The sequence below is a fragment of the Centruroides vittatus genome, unplaced genomic scaffold (genome assembly GCF_030686945.1).
Source record: "Centruroides vittatus isolate TY-2023 unplaced genomic scaffold, ASM3068694v2 contig_3166, whole genome shotgun sequence".
Classification (NCBI taxonomy): Eukaryota; Metazoa; Arthropoda; class Arachnida; order Scorpiones; family Buthidae; genus Centruroides; species Centruroides vittatus.
In genome coordinates, this window is record NW_027122035.1 from 28277 (window position 1) to 46541 (window position 18265).

An 18265-nucleotide genomic window follows, 5' to 3' on the forward strand; every position below is an offset into this window, starting at 1 on the left:
TAATTTAATTAAAAATACAAGAAAAAAATTAATCAGAACAACAAGAATTTTCTCCAAATACAAAAAAGATTTTATTTAAATAGGGATGCAGCAAATAGTCAGAAGAAGTCTTCCTGATTGCAGATGTATTGAGAGAGAAAGTGATCTCTTGTATTTGCTATCTAGGTAACTTGCTTTCTACTCACTGCTTACCTTCTTAATCAGTGTTTATGTCTGTCAATAATCAGTTTTCTTATAGTATGGTAAGATAAACAAATAGACATTTATTATATTTCTTTAAGGCAATGCAACGTGGGCAATCTACCAAGGCAAATCAGGAGGCAATACCTCCTGGGATGACTTATGGGAAACGCTCCTATTTAGGTGTTACTAACATAATGAAAACCTGGAAAATTCCACATGACCAGCCCATTGGCAAAGCACAAACCCTTATTATGGTAAGATATTTATAAATTACTTTTCCTACATTTCTGCGATTTCTCCACAAAATGTTCTTGTAATTTGCCGTTGACAACAATGCACATTTCCTTTTTGTGTGTAATCAACTATTTTCTCTAAATCTAACTTAAATAATTAGGAAGATTATGTTCTTGCATAGTGATTTATATTCTTTATTAAGGATTGTTTCCTATAAGGTATAGAGAACATGTGTTGGGGCCCATAATCTCAGGAAAGCTGTGGTGAGAGTCTGACATTGTTTCCATATTATCTGCTGATAAATTTTGATTTTCTAGTTGAAAGGGTGAAACATTTTGAAATCGAAACTTAGGAGCCCATAGATGCCATTTAAAATATGACAATGTAAGAAAGACATAAAATCAGATCACATGATGGTATTTAATTTGAACATAACAAACCTCTTTATATATTTATTTTTATACAAAATTTAGAAAACAAATATCTTGTAACAGTGTAATTATCAAAATAAAATTAATAATTTAAAAATACTAATTAATTTTTAATCAACTTTTCTTCAAATTCTTCACGTGCGTGATAACGTCATTAAATTCTGAACAGAGATCGTGAAATGGAGACTCGTTTAATTTCTCAGATGCCGTTTCTAAGTAGGGATGACCTGCAATAAAATAAAATTTGGAAATTAATGTCAGCATTTTCTTTATTTTAATCGTATTTACACTTAATAAACTATTAATATGGACTCAAAGTGGACTATACATATGCAGGGTACATAGTAAAGTTCTTATGCACTCACCCAAAAATGCAAATAGCTACAGCTATGAATGTGATGTATAGTAAAGCAACTATGTGCTACAAGTATATACCACCTGCAGCAACCCTGATAGTAAAATTTAAAAGTTAGCATTCCTATCTCAATAATGCAAATACAGGAAGTCTGGAGCATGACTGACTTAGTACAAAAGAACACCCTGCATACGTAAATATAAAGTGTGAAATGCTAATTTGTCGGTATTTGATTCCTGTCGATACTACTAATCACGTCACAAAGCAGTAAATTGTGAGAAGTAGAGACAGAATAAGAAATACACATTTATGTCCAGGACAGAACTCGTTGCGCATTGGAAGAATTTGCCATGACTATATCTAACATGCAGTTTCCATTCCCATGTTTTGTGCCTGTCTGATGCTCACTTTTGAAAATGTCTATAACAAATGATGGCAATCCATAATCCTCTCTAGTCAGCGTTTTCCAAAGTGGTACCCAAATTGTCTTCAGAGAGTATGTGTTGGTTTTCGGCTATGTACTATTAACACACAATCTACACTATGAAAAAGTGTAGTAACAAATTATTTTAACGTATAAGTGCTGCATTTGGATAATTTGCAAAATAATTTTTGTTGACAAGGGACACTCCACAGTATACTTATGAAAATTTGAGGAGGAATACAAAAGTTTGGGAAACACTGTTCTATTCATTCTTGATATGCAAATAAGTGACATTTGTCAAAAACTTTTTAAAAAGTCATATAAAGGGAGAAATTTATTTTGTTAATAAGGACTTTAAAAGGATTCCAGTCACTGTACATTTGTACTTGGTCTACATTTACTTGAATATTAAGAATGAATAGAGGATTATAAATGATTGGACTGCAATTCCTTAATCTCGAGAATGGAGTTAGATGAAAGGTGAGACCAGATACGGAAAGCTTAAGGGCAGGAGCTCCAATTAACCGTGTAAGAACTTCCAGTTTGAATCAGAAAACACGTTATTTCAATTAAAAAATTTTCTCCAGATGGAGTTAGTCAGATGACCGGTGTTGTTAACAGGAAAAGTATGATGTACAGGGGCAAGGCACTACTAAAATCAAGAGTATATACCAGGCATGGGCAAATGCGGCTCTTTTTGAGTTACGTGCAGCTCTTGCTGAAAGTGTTAATTTCTGTTTTTTATTATTATTATTATTATTATTACAATTTTATTTTTATAATTTTGTGAAAATATGTTTATTAAAAAATTCAATATTTGTTTTATATTATATAATAAAATCATGCACCTTACCATACTATCCGCCACGACAGTACAGAAGTGCGGCTCCCGTGCATTTTGCAAAACCTATATTTCGGCTCCCACTGAACTCTTGCTTGCCCACCCCTGGTATATACAGTTGATTCTGCTTAACTTTGGGACTAGGGTTTCTCAAATGGGATCGTAGTTGTTTTTTTAACCCGGGAAATCCTGCAAATTCTTTAAAAGTTCACTTTTTCTTATTTTATGTTAAGTGACATTAGTGTATGTAGTGTTGACATCTTTGGAAGATCCCTAAAATATGTCAAAAATTGCTAAATTCCTTTTTTTGCTACCGTCCCAATCAAGCATTTAAATTTGTATTAATTTATTAGTTTGGTTTTCGTTCTTTGAGATTTGGCCCAATAAAGCGGCTGCCCCATTTATCTGGCGGCCCAATTAAACGGAATCAACTGTATTTTAAATTAAATAAATATAAAAAATATGATTAAAAATTGCACTCTGGCATTGTGATGATGTCAGAATAAATAATTACTCATTTTTCATCAATTGTGTATAGCCATTCCCTAATTTAGTGTATGGAGTTCCAATTTGAGAGCTCACACGTAGATGAAGTCTACATGGGATTTTTAAAGACCTTTTTAAAATATAACGAGTAAAGGAGATCAAGATTACCAATATGTTTTCTATAATAAAAGAATTAAAATTAATTTTTACTTTTACAGAATTCCCTCTTTAAATATTAGAATTTTCTTGTGTTAAAGTTATTAAAGCTGTCTGTAAGACTTAATTTGAGTAAACAGCTGGGGCAAAAAATACAGTTTGTGTGTCAAATTAAAGCTCTTGCACTGTAGTTAATGCTGCTGGAAAGAGATTTGAGGATGGTCCAATGGTTCAGGTATAACAGAGTGGTAAAGGTACAATGTTAAGTTAATGGGACAAACATGTTGGATGCTCTCATGCCATCCAGTAATTTGGTTTTTTTTTAACCATTAGAACATGTTACCCACTCCCTACTGTGAATTTCTGTGTTTTTTTTTTGGCTAATAATGTGTTAATTAAAAGGCTTTTTACACTAAATTTATTAATGTTAAAAAATTAAACTCTTACACTGTCTATTTAAGTAGTAAAATAAAATTAAGAATCACTTTTGCTGTATGATGCTTGATGATTTTTGTGTAGAATGCCAAAATTTAAATGAGCTCATTGATTGTGTTTTAACTAAATAACACCATTGATTTTGACTGGTTCCTAATGATATTAATTAAAAGAAAAAAAAGCAAAGTGAATAGATAAAACACTTTCGTATATTGATTTTATGCACTTCTAACTTTTATACACCAATAAAGCTAGGTTTTCATTGGCATAACTACAAAATAGATACGATCTGTCAGTGTGTCCCCTTTCAGTAATTGTTTGACTAGTTTGTTAGGACCTGAAAATAGCGAGGTTGAGGCCGAAGTTTTCAACGCGAAAACATGTACATCGGACATTCAGCGCCGCCTTCCTGTAAGCCTAGAAGTTTGACTCTAGTGTTTGAAATGTCGAGCATGATTCCACTGACATTCCAAACACCATTGTCATTCTAGGCTTACAGGAAGGCAACGCCGAACGTCCGATGTACACGTTTTCGCGTCGAGAACTTCGGCCTCAACCTCGCTAATATCTCAATGTCTGGTCAAATGAATCCAAGTTTGGCAATTAATTTTTCACAGTGTTCAAAACCTGTTCAACCAATTACATTCTAACCCAGTTTGTGTCACATATAACAATGAAAACAATTTGTTTTAATTATTGTTCATTTCATTCATTCGTAGTGATTTCTATGATGGTGTAAACCTAACTTAAAGGTATTGTATGTCTCTTGTATACAATAGTGATTTTTAATAAGAAAAAAACTACAAAATAAATTATTTTTTACCATTTTCGACGTCTTCAAAAATGGACAAAACTATTGCCTTCAGTAAAACCAATTTTGCAGAATTTCTGTCTGTAACATTTAATTCCGGTGCAGAAAATTGATAGCTGGGCCAGAAACTTTCATATTCGCTCCATATATCATCCAAGTCAATATTGATCGAACTGCAAATTCTTAATAATTAGCAAATATATTGATTGATATTAAAGGTTATAATTTGAGAACCTCGTAAATTATAAATTAGAAAGTCTTTCTAGTATCTATATTTGTATAACAATCATTATGCATAATTGTAACGTAACATAATGTCATGCATTTTCTCAATTCAACAAGCCGATGTAATAGTTTCACTTATTCCCGCACTGCCCCGTGGGCACTAAGAGGGCCTTTTTCAGGCCTGTTACGGGTTTAACCAAGCTCATAGTGGAGTAACTGGGCGGTGAAAGATTGAGCGTAACATATCCGGGATGGACCTCTAAAAATTCCTGGGATTTTGACTAATCTGGATTTGATTCTGGGTTCACAGTAACTTTATGTCCATTTTACACAGTAAGAGGGCCTCTTACTGTGTAAAATGGACATAAACTGTTCTTTTTATATGCTATTACTTAAATGGACAAATGTTTAGCCATAATGTCTAATAAAGTAAGATTTGTAAACAAACAACTCTACTCAAACTCGATACATTGTATTACCAAAGCCAACCACTACCGTATGCTATTGGGCTAAATAATGGCTGTAATATTAATAAATTACCAAACAATTTGATACTAGAGGGAGACATTAGGTGCCATCTCTTAATAAATTTAATAATTATAATTTTTTTAATTAAATAATTTAGATCTACTGGAAGAAAATCAGTCCGGAGCGAGACTCGAACCCACAACTGCCAGTTACCCCGAGGATGTGTTGCCAATTACACTACCCGGACCTCTGGTCCGATTCTATCTTCCAATATATATATAACATTACGCCTCATGAGGGAGTTTACAGGACAAGGGCGCTTTGATAAGTCCCCAGCCAGCACCGTAGGAACCGACGATAGTTATAGCGTAATGTTAATAGCACAGATAAATAATACAAGTCTTTTGAAAAATTTATATATAGAATTGTTTTATTCAACTTATCATAGAATTTTTTCTTCCCTGAAGGCACTACCAGGACTTTTTTTCATACCCAATGTAAGTTTGGCCACATTCACAATGGTACAACTAGATGAAAGGTAAAACCAAACATATCTGGATCAAGTTGTTTATTAAAATTTCTGTAGATATGAATTTAAACCCCAGTCCTCCAGAGCATTAGCCGAAAGTCTTTACTGCTTCAGTTATATGGCCATTAGAATAATTTGTTACAAAATATGATTATTTCACTATATATCTGGTTAGCAAATTTAATGACATTTTCGCATACAAATTTTTAATGTATTTATCTAAACACCTTTGGTAAATTAGAACGTTTATACTTAATATTCATTGTTATTACTATGTTAATTATTTCACGACAACTTACTTGTTTAATATCTGTAACAGTATATCCGCAAGCATTGTCCATCCTTGAATATCATCCTTGTTTGAAGCATAGTTTAAATAATCAAGAAGTATATCAACACTGCTCTTAACATCTAGAATATGTAAAATTTAATCATTTTTATCATTAAAAATAACTTTAAAAAGAAAAAAGTTACAGTTTAAATACCTTTCTCTTCGATAAGCGAAACGTAGTTCAATATCCTTTTATCCGAAGGACAAAGAGATTTTATTTTCTACAGTAAAACAGTTTTTGTTAAATTGTTTAATTTAAATTCAAGCTATTACTGTTCTAATAGTTTATGTATAAATAATAACATTACGCGTTTGTATTTTTTCGTATCAAATTTTTCTGATATGAAGCTTATAAATCATGTGTATCCTGTATCTGTTTCAACCTTATCATGGCCTGAAGTTGGTCTGAATAAAGGTCTGAAAATGTTTCTCCTTTCCTTAATGTTTTCTTTTTTATACACTTATAACAGGGTATCATTTCACTATCCTTCACCAATCCCGTTCAACTACATTACGGAGAGGATCACTCACAAAGGTATTACCAAATTATTTATATTCTTGGATCTAGAGTAGCTCAAGCGTATGTTATCTGTCTACCAAAATAGCATCGTGGATTTACATCTCAACAAATATATTTTTTCTTTGGTATTCATCTCTGCCCAGCTCTAAAATGTTTTCGGTTTCTTTTCCGATTATCTGGAAACTTTGCTAAGGGGTTGCATCAATTACATCACTGTTTTTCTCTTACGCAAATGTATCAAAGAGCTTCCTACAAGACAGTACTACTGATATAAAAATAAAATAACTATAATTTAGCTATACAGAGATTGCGGTAAAGTTAATTCAGAGTCAAAAGTACAAGCTTGCATATAAAAATTGTAAACTTTATTTGGTAATAAGAGCCAGCACATTATGTATGTGAAATTCATAATTTCTAGGACTCAACATTCTCTATGTGAACAAAACTTGTGAAATAATTGGATGGCTACCATATAAGATTTACTAAGTACACTCTACGTTGTTTGCTTAATAATGTATTTCGACAGGAATTTATCCCTGTTGTTAAAGCGGCACATACCTGTATTTATAAAGCTATGATTTGCGACAATCTTTCGTGTATTGAAAATAATGAAAAACACTTGTTAAACAAATATCAAGCAATGGGATCGGTTATTGTATATTTAAAAAACAATAATCTTTAAAAAATTGTAAAATTTCTTAAAAATAAACGAGTTTGTAAAAATAACTCTTTTCTATCCGACTTCGAAAGAGCTAAGAACTGAGATGGACACCTTGGAAATTAATAAATACTTCTTACTTTATTATTCACCAACCATGCGTTATCATTCAAAATATCCAAATGCATTTCGCAAGATTTTCTTTGCCTCTTCAGTGGAAAAGAGTTATTTTTACAAACTCGTTTATTTTTAAGAAATTTTACAATTTTTTAAAGATTATTGTTTTTTAAATAATGAAAAACACTTTAAATATATTTCAAAATAAACTGATTTACTGGGATTTATACTTATTGCTTTTTAAAATAGATAATTTAAGAAAAAGATAGACATTTCCATTATCTTACAATTTCAACACATCAAAATTCGATAGAGGTTATTAGAAAGTAAATTTCATTTTGTGAAGGAAGTACCTTAAACATAAATCCAGACTACATATCAACAACAGAAATCAAGAAGAGAAATGAAGGTACCATTTGAAATTACTGTAATTATGTTAATTATTATCCAAGAAGTATGTGATGTATACTAATCGATACAGTAAGCATCTGAGTTTCATCTCCCAGCTGTATTCAAATGTCTTCTTGTCTACTGCATCTAGGAAGCACCATAAACAAAACTCCACAACAGAGAAGGCATTTTGCATTGTGCAGTTGGACTAACTCATCATTGTGCTGGTGCTGTAGAATTGTGTTTGTCATGGGAGGTGCAGTGGCGTAGTGAGGGGGGTGCAAGGGGGTGTATCATGCACCAGGCACCACTCGCAGAGGGGCACCTAAATGGTCTCCAAGACAAACTATATGTGTTTCTGTTGGGGGAAGAGGGGCGCCAATAAAGTGTCAGGCGCCAGTTATGTTCGCTACACCACTGGAGAGGTGTGACAACAGATATGCTGTAGCAGGTGTAGGAAGAATTTGAGTATCAGTTGGATGTCTGCCTTGTGACATGAGGTGCACACATTGAGAAATGGTAATGGACAAACATGAAACTTGGACAGTTTTCCAACGTTTTAATATATGTTGCAATGCTCTTGGATAATAATTAACATAATTACATTAAACTAAAACGGTAGCATTCTTTTTGGAAGGTCCTGTATATTATTCTGTTTTAACTCTTAATGAGAGTATTGTGACATAGGCAGAGGGTCAGGGGTTTATCCTCGCTGACCACTTACACTACACGGGTTGGCAAAACCCAATCTCTTTGTCATTGGATGGCTAGGAGGGCAAAAAGTGAGTGGGGAGGTGCGTCAATAAGTCGACAGGCATCTTGGATCGACAGGAGACAGATTAACGAATAAAACATTTATTGGCTAACTAGAATAATATACAAGGCGATTACAACTATTCTACGATACTATGTGATTAAATGCTGTTATATGCAAGTAGATATAAAGCTCTACAAGTTCTAAACAAACAGGAAGCTATGAGCTAAGCCTATTGCTGTTGCGGGAGAGAGAGTTTACAAAGGTCCTAACAAAAAACCCTTGGTGTGAGATTGGATGATATAATTCGATGTATGGCGGTCACCAACGATGTGGAAGAGTTGCTATAGGTCTTCTCCGACAAGACTTCATTCCTGGGCAAGGAGAACGAATAGACACAAGTGTAAGAACAACTTCCTATGCGAGCGCCCTAAGTTTCCAGTGACACGAGCTTTTATAGTGTTAGTGTGGGAAGCAGTCGGTTGTTGACGGTGACTTGCAAATTCTTGACAGCTAAGTGTCAACTTTCCCACCTAACTGTTGATAGTTACCAGAGACCTCTGCTCCGTTTCTCCGTGAGGAGTTTTTTCTATCGGTGATTGTTTACAATAATTTTTGAACAAAAAAAAGGGAAAGTTTTCTTTCATTTACACAAATTTTCCCACAAAAATCTGCAGTCTCACAGTATGTAGTCTTACAGTGCTTAAATTTTCCAAACAGTTTTTGCTCCAAATGAATAAAATTTAACATAAATTACCTGCAAATATTCTTCTTGCTTATGTTCAAGAAATGAATGTTTAGTGGAGAATTCCAAAAGATAAATATATGCATTCAAATGATCTGGATTAATTTCTGCATACTGAACTAATGCATCTTCAATGTCATCTATTTTTCCATAACTTTCTAGAATCTTTAGAAAACAGATATTATTAAATAAACTCAAAAAACGGCAAAATAAACTGAAATAAAAAAAAAAAAGAAAAATAGACAGACAAACCTCAATGACTTTTAATATAAAAATATCCCATCGTCCTGGATTCTTAAGCAAATTCTGAAATATATTTAAGGCTCTCTCTGCACATCTATTTGTAGCTTCTTCCTCGGAATAAAGATCAAGAGGATCGTCTTCACAAAAAATAAAGATTGTATTACTAAAGTATAAATGTTAAGAATTACTACACTTACAATTATTAACTCATACATTCTTTATAATTCAGCATAATTCAATATTATTTTTGACATCAGAAAGTGAATATCTCATTCGAATATTAAAAATCCAGCAATGAGTTGCTTAACTTTCCCGGCGACATCCGTTATAAAAAGTTTTTTTAACAAAATATCATATTTTTAATTATTATAAAATAGTAATAAGCTTAATTTTGAGGGCAGAGATGCATTTTATAGAAAATTGTAAATGCCAATAATGAGTAAAATTGTGTTTTTACTGTCACGACTAGATTTGGTCATAATTTGGGTTGATGAAGAAGGTAGACATCTTTGAAATAGGCCCATAAGTGGATGGTTTAGTTTAATTTCCAAACGTTCGTAGTTTGATTTATATTTAAAATATGCCACCAAAGAAGAGAAAAGTGGACAATGACGAAGATGATGATGATTTAAATGATTTTAAACACGAAAAATTAAGCGATGATGATGACACTACTCCACCCAACAACAACAAAGAAGCTGATGAAGATGATGGACAAGAAGGAACGTCTGATGATTCAAAGAAACAATTTTGTTTGAAAGGTTCAAAATTTGTTGGTACTGTATTAATGTGTGGAGGTACAAACTGGGATTTAATTGGTAGAAAAGAGCTGCCTAAAAATGCTAAAAAGAGTGGAGGAAGAAACCTTTGGGGTCCTCATCGATTAACTGCTCTTCAGGGAATTTTCTACAGACATTTGGACAGACAGACTGGGCATTTCTACAGACACTGGGCATTTCTGACATCAATCTTTATTTGGGAATATCCTTTTGGCCAAGACGCGTTTCGGGCATAAGCCCCTCTTCTGTCGGCTACATAATAAAACAAACGTGAATTTCTTATACTACAAATTGTTTTATATTATAATAGGTTACAATGTACCATTACATCTGGAATATCCTCAGTGGCGTAGCGAACATAACTGGCACCCGGGGCACGACACCTTATTGGTGCCCCCCTCCAGAAACACACATAGTTTGTCTTGGAGACCATTTGGGTGCTCCTCTGCAAGTGGCACCCGGTGCATGATACGCCCCCTTGCCCCCCTCACTATGCTACCGGATATCCTGTAATAACAATAAGAAAGATTAATTTATCATATAAGTGCTTTTAAAAGGTGTTATTATGCCAACGAGATTAAACAGAACCTCGTTAACATGGACATCAAGAGAATGTGCTATGTGACGTTCGGTGTAAAGTCATAAAAATGTTAACTGTAAATGGTATTTTTAATTGTGAATATAGTTTAAACTGAAAAGGTATTTTAACTGTAAATAAGTGATTTTAAACAAGATGTATACATGTTAACACCATATTACAGGATACAGCTTTTTGGGTTTTCACAGGTGCATAATTAGTTATGAAATAATATGCATGTGATCCAATGCCATGCATAAATTTGCAAACCAAAAGTTTTGGAGTGTAACCACACTGGTTGGAAAGTTTCCCATCATCAATGTACTAGGAACTTATAATATGAAGGAATATTTCACAAGCATCGATGTGCATTAACCTACATCTGTCCATGACAGCTTTATCTGGAGAGTGATGCAATGTGCCACAAATCATGAAACTATTGTGAAATATATTGATGTTAGGGGATGAAGAATATGGTGTAGCCCAGTGGCTGCTCACGCCATACAAGACCAGAAAACCATGGAAAAAATGGCAGTTAACAACATACACACTGAAGAAAGAATGATAATCAATATTTATTCATATCAATTTCAAGTGAAAGCATACTCTTTTAAGTAAATGTTGGATAGTTTTTGCTTTTACTTCATAAGCTATGTTTCTAGCAATTGCTAATTTATTTGATTGTTACACTTTATTGAAGTGAATTTATTAATTTAATTTCTTAGAGTCCAATTGTCTTGCTAGCTCATTTTCAGAGACAATATTTTTGCCTTTGCAGATAATTTAAGTATTATAAATTAAAAGAAAGTTAAATGTCCTTTTCACATTCTACATTCTCCTAAACTGTCTGCTTTTGCTTGATTGTAGTATTCGGAAACTTAACTTAGACTGTATGTAGTATGAGCCAAAAGTTCCCAGAATTCATTATTAAAAATTATACATTTACACGACAAATTAACTGACTTCATCTCTTTAAAAATAGTCTCCCGCTGCATTGATGCACTGGTCCCAATGTGATTTTAATACTTGGAAACACCCATAAAAGTTATTTTCTGTCAATTCCTTCAGTGTATCCCATGTTATGCTCTTAATCTCATCTACTATCTCAAATCTTTTTCCCTTCAGCTCCATTTTTGGGAATAAAAAATAATCACAAGGGGATTAAGTTGGTGAATAAGGAGATAGGAAATGACAGTCGTGTTTGTAGAAATTAAAAACCTATGCGTAATGAGAAAGAATGGGCTGGTGCTTTGTCACAATGCAACACCCATGATTTGTTTCATATCTGAAGACATTTCTGTCAAACCCATTCTCTAAGATGCCTCAGAACACCACAGTAAAACAGCCCATTCACTGTCTGTCTTTATGGGACAAATTCCTTGTGGACAAGTCTTTTGATGTCTAAAAACTAGAACAACATTGCTTTCGTGTTGCTCTGGATTTGGCACACATTTTTTAGTCTTGGCATTTTTAGTCTAGACATTAAACTGTACCAAAATTGGTAATTAATATACATACCAATTCGATCAATTTTTACTTTCTTTTGAGCCCATTCAATATAGTGCAATAATCCATTATATCCACATAATATTTCTTCAATTAAAGGATCGGTTCTTAATGATTGTCTAGCTTTATTTGTCCCGAAGGCCTGTAAAATATTAAATAATTAATATAGAATATAATATAATATAAACAAATTAACATACCTGTAGTTGTTGTTGAGCTTCCTGAAATCTGTTGTGCTTTATTAGATAGACAACACATTCAAGAACAATTTCACTTTTATATAAACAATGGAGACACAGAAGATGTCTAGAAAAAATTATTAATTATGCTATATAATAAAAATAAAAGATAGAGATGAGAAAAAGCTTACCTTACAAACTGTAGAATAGTATCTTGTGTTGTATTCGGATGATTTTCTAGAGTTTGAAATCCTGCCTAAATAATATATATCAAAATAATAAGGTAAAAAATAATACAGGATGATCCAATGAAAAGTTTGCTTGTAAAGAGTAGACTCGTTACTGCCGAGAGTTAATGCATGTGCCGTCAACTCCATGATTTATTTATTTAGTTATCTCTCGAGTCTGTATTAAACGAATGTTCAAAATTTGTATTTCTTATAACACTTAGCAGAATTACTATCCTACTATGCATCTGAATTCTGGTAAGGTATTTGCTAAAGTCTATTGCTAAAAGTAAACTTTTCATTTGATCCCTCAATATCGTACAAACAACTGAATTTTAGCCACATTCATTAGCAGTGAAAAGGAAATTTCAACAAGCAATTATTTATTGTGACATTGTGACAATACTGGACTGCAATTCTTCATCACAATGTCCTCCATTTTTAGTAGTGTCTTGCCCCTGTACTGTACATCATACTTCTCCTGTTAACAACAAAGTCATGTTGGTCTTCTATCTAACTCCATTCTCAAGATTAAGAAAGAACAGACAGATGAATGACAGTGGAAATTTATAGGTCTACATTTAACATGTTATAAAGTCTTGTCACATTTAATGCTGTAAAAAAAGAATGCTAAATGCTACCATAGCATTCATTTTGAAGACTCTGTACGAGCTGAGAATGTCATAATGTATGCTAAACCATTGGAAAATCATCCAAGTTTCACATTTGCTTATTACAGTTTCTCGATGTTTGCACCTCGTGTCACATGGCACACATCCAACCAAAACTCAAATTCTTCCTAAGCTCTCTACGACATATCCATTGTCACTCTTCCCACAATTCTATAGCTCCCACAGATTGTTTGTATTGCATAATAACAAGTGATTCTGACTTTGCAAACTGCAGAATGCAAAATACTTTCTCTGTTACAGAGCCACCATTTTTGTTTAAGGCATTTCCTATGGTAATAATCTGAAGACAAACTGAAGAATTTGTCTTCAGATAATGTAGACTGTAAATTTTAACAGAACTTAATGTGTTTCTATTGTTACAAAATTAAATGCTATCATCTTTTAGATATCTTTTACATTTTTAATAAGCAGTAAAACCATAAATTACCTTAAATATGAGTTGAGGACTATCTGTTTCGTAAGACAAACATTCTAATATTTTGGCAGCTTTGACGTACTGGTGTTTCACAATACATTTCTTAAGCATCTTCCGTATGTGTTTCGACTTGAAACATACTTTAGCTAAGGAAAACAATCAAATAATTTAATAATAATAATTGTATAACATATTACTTATTATTATAGATACAAACTTTCTGAATATTGACTAAGATTGTCTGTTCTTAGATACTTAGCAGGATTTTCAAAGGCAGCATTCAAGAATTTCACGGTTTCTGTCTATTAAAAAAAAAAAAAATGTAATTTGCAATTATAACTTTTAACATATCAAATATCGAAATTAAATTAATATCTTAATTAAACAAAGTTATGAAGTTTAAAAGTTTGTTAATAACAATAAAAATTTCAAAGTATAATGCATTACTTCAGATGGTCCATATGTTGCAGCTTTCAAATGCCTTCCAAATAAAAATAGTACCCTATTGAGATATTTTTTAAACTCTTTCCATCCTGCGAGCACTAAGAGGGCATTTTTAGCAGTCCCATTATGGGTTTGGCCAGGCCCACAATGGAGTGACTGGGTGTTAAGACACAGGCTCCAACATATCCAGATGGACCATCCCCGAAAAATTTCTGCAGTTCGATAAGTCCAGATTTGATCCCAGGTTCCCCAGAGTGCTATGCTGCCACAACTTCACGGCAATCTGGCTGTCAAAATACGTTTGGTAGTACCCACGAGTAGGTTCCGTATTGAGATTTATTTGGAGTACCCTATTGAGTGTCCGAGATCTTTAGCACCACAGCATCCAAAACAATGACCTGGAAATTACTAATCCAGCATCTGGCATATATATTGTAAATTTTGACCCATCTGTACAATATAAATCATAGCCTAAGTGGTACAAATTTATGGGCTATGCTTACTAATTAAAATAATTGCCCTGTTTAATTTATATTTATTAAACATGAGATCATGTTAGTAACAATCACATGGCTTTTTCAACCTTTATTTACGGTATTTTCCTTACACATTTCGGGCCTTGTGCCCCTCATCAGTCAACAGTTTTCTCCAGTATGGCACTGGAGAAAACTGTTGTTATACTCGAAAGATTCGTCTAGAAATTTGTCTAAAGGAAATTCCAAAATTCATGCCAACATAAATGTGCCAATGGAAGTGCTTAATGAGCTTGGAAAACATACACTAACCGTCTCTGATGGGAGAAAGAAAATAATCAATAATGTCAAAAATTTACTACATCTTGATAACCTTCTCGTTGTCGGGTTTGCAATATACAAACTTACAGTGTGCAAGTGCCATACTGGAGAAAACTGTTGACTGATGAGGGGCACAAAGCCCGAAACGTGTAAGGAAAATACTATAAATAAAGGTGGAAAAAGCCATGTGATTGTTACTAACACGATCTCGTGTTCAACACTTCTAGAATAATAAAACACGGTTTCACAACAAATTATATTTATTACTTTAAACATTTTTTAATTGTATGTGTTTTGTCATCTGTATTTGTGTAACAGAAATGTTTAAACAAAGAACAATAGAACATTGTACAATTAGAACAATAACTTATATTTATTTTATAGCATATGTCAAAAATTTTACTATGCATTTTAGTTATTAAATTAGCTACTATGATCTTATTGTGCCATTGGCCAAACTACATCTTGTGAGCTACATGTGGCTCTTCTAGACCTTTATTGCGGTTCCTGTATGTCGGACCCCTATATATATAAGAAATATATGAGAGCTGCATCTTATATTGAAATAGTATCTTATATATATAATACCATTCGAATATAAGATGCAGCTCTCACATATTTCTGATACACCGTATAGGGCTTCTAACATGACAATGGTCACAAGTCACCTCTGTTATAGTGGAACTCGAAAGTCCTCAGACATCACTCCATTGATTTCATTTTATTAATAGAAATTTGTATACATTGATTTGGTAGGTTTATAAACTATTTTAGAGCATAAAAGTAACTTTAAATGGAAAAAAGAGAAGCTGTTCTTTTGTTTCATGTTATGTTATGCCTGAAGCACTATGGAAGTAATTCAATTCCAATTTATTCCTTGTAACAAAAACTTTTTAGAAGTCATAGGTGTTTCAGGATGTACGTCCATCATTGGAAGCAGGACATGTCGAGAGCTTATATGGAGCCCGAGGATGAGTAGGTTCTTATTAATAAACACATGTTTATTAATAAAAAGTAGTCTTAATGGTTTTATTTTCTATTTGTAAAAATAACATTAATTTTACAAGGGGTAGGATTTGTTACTACATATCTCTAAGTTTTCTCCAGGCTCGGAGAAAAATCCCCAGCTAATCCCCAGTGGTGTAGTGTGGGTGTCAGTGCCCGGGGCGGAGGAAAATTTCGCCGCACCCTTATTTAGGTATTTTTACAAGATATTATTATTTATTGTGAAATTTTGCCGCCCGCTATAAGTACCGCCCGGGGCGGGCCGCCCCTGCCGCCCCCACTACACTACGCCACTGCTAATCCCTCTCGACAGCCCCAAATCAGGATTCGACACAAAGATTGAGATAAGATTGCCACATTACTACTGCTATTGAGCATTATGTTTCTAGTTGCTCACAATGATTTACAGCCCAAAAATGTTTTTGCTCCAAGTAAATGAAACTGTCAAGTCTCAGCAACACAATACATATTATTGCTATGTATTGGGTTTGATGCGGATGTTTATATTTATGTCTAGTATTTTCAGACTGGATGGCCGGATGGCCAAGGCAACTCAGAAATCAGCTTGCCACTCTGGTGTTCCTGAAATCAAATCTGGGCAATTGAAAAAAATCTCAGGAATTTTTTAGGGGTGGTCTGTCCTCAATATGTTGGGTCCCATCCCTCGCTACCCAGTCACCCCATTGTGGGCCTGGCTGGATCTGTGGGCACTAAGATGGGTTTTTTTCAGGTTCTTTTAGAGTTCAAAGAACAGAAATAACTACTTGCTCCTGATGATAAGCAAACTCTCATCAACAAGAGCAGGAGTTAACATAATTCTGTTCTCTCTGCTTAAGTTTATGATGATAAATACATAAATAGAAGCATTAAAATCTTTAAATTTCAACTTTTTTGTCTTTTTTGCCCTTACTTTTATTTATTTTTTTTATAAATTAGATTTATCAATAACTTTTATCAAATGCTTTAAAGTTTCACCAACGATTTCTCATTAAGAACTTAAGTTTTTAGTTTTATAAGCTAATGTGTTAGTTTAACACGTGATCTTTGAGGCGCGACTTTCACGCGCCACGTCGCGAAGTGACGCGCCGCAATTACTAACACATCTATGCATTCGTGCGAATGTCAATTGCTGCAGTATACATTAATTCAGTCATTAATTATAAAGGAATAAGTACTAAATTCTGCCGATCGGAAAATCTTGTGTAAGACGTAACGGTTTATCAATTAAGTCAGTTTGTCAGTCTGTCTTCTAGCGCCAAGCCACGCGACTAAGTCACGTGCTGAACGAACTCGTTAGACTGTCAATTTCACCTTCTGAAAACACTTCATTAGCCTTAATCTTAATTTAATTTAGCAACATAATTTATATAATTACCAATTTATTTATGCTATCTTTGTCTGTTAAAGGAATAATACGATAATCGTGAAAATTCATGGCTTTGAATTGTAGAAAACACAGCAGTGTTGCCATATAATGAAAACGTCACAGGCTGATAAAAACGCGACAGGGCTGATTCAAAATGGCCGACGGTTCCCTGGGCGACAAAAAGTTAAAAATTTTTGCATGCTTAGAAAGCATGCTATTTGGCGTATATATATATATATATATTTGAATTTACAGTCAATGTTCCATATAACGAAGTCGCTAAATCTCGAAAAAAATTCGCTGTAGGGAAGTTTCACGTTTTGGGCTTCAGTTTGAAAAAAATTGTATACATTCTCACTGTCGTATTCTGTCTATCGTTCCTTAATCTGCAGTACACAGTTAGATAGATGAAACCGTAGGGGTAAGAGGCCCTGCGCAACTATATACAAACTTCCGTTGCAAAGCGGAAGTAACGTTATTTTAATTCAAAAATATTCCCCCGATAGGTATTAGATAGACGACCGACAGGACTCTGTTGTTGCACAGAACAATTAAAAACTATTCTTTCTTCGTAATATGCTTCACGCTTATTAAGAGCATTAAAACTTCGTCTACGTCGTCGTAAACGCAAGTTCTACGTCTCGCATCGCGCGGCTAATTTCGAAATTGATTCGCGATTTGTTATCATGGTTGATAAACGGTACAATTGCAGACGTGAATTTTGGACTGTTGGAGAAAAAAAGAAGTCAAAGGAACCCTACCTCTAAATGTGACCCTTTGCCAGATATACCTATCCGAAATCAGCCGCAAGCGATCGCGAGTCGCGCCGCGCGCTCCGCTAAGACTATCGTATTTAACTATTCCGGTTTCGAGTAGCCCACTTAACTGTTTATAGAGTACTCGATGTCATATAGTTTTAGGGGGTGTGGGGGCTCGCTCCACATC

The 18265-nt window shown here is 33.8% G+C and overlaps 1 protein-coding gene across 1 annotated transcript; it reads right to left on the bottom strand.

Annotated features, from left to right (window-relative positions):
* Positions 1-834: 834 nt before the first annotated feature.
* LOC136973388 (TATA box-binding protein-associated factor RNA polymerase I subunit A-like) lies at positions 835-17446 on the bottom strand. The gene is made up of 12 exons (XM_067268112.1): positions 17330-17446; positions 13929-14013; positions 13724-13857; positions 12569-12633; positions 12399-12504; positions 12211-12340; positions 9346-9473; positions 9106-9258; positions 6064-6130; positions 5878-5989; positions 4369-4529; positions 835-1075 (listed from the first exon to the last, which is right to left on the bottom strand). The coding sequence occupies exons 1-12, from the start codon at positions 17423-17425 to the stop codon at positions 963-965; spliced, it is 1350 nt and encodes a 449-aa protein (XP_067124213.1). The 5' UTR covers positions 17426-17446; the 3' UTR covers positions 835-962.
* Between the last annotated feature and the right edge of the window lie 819 nt (positions 17447-18265).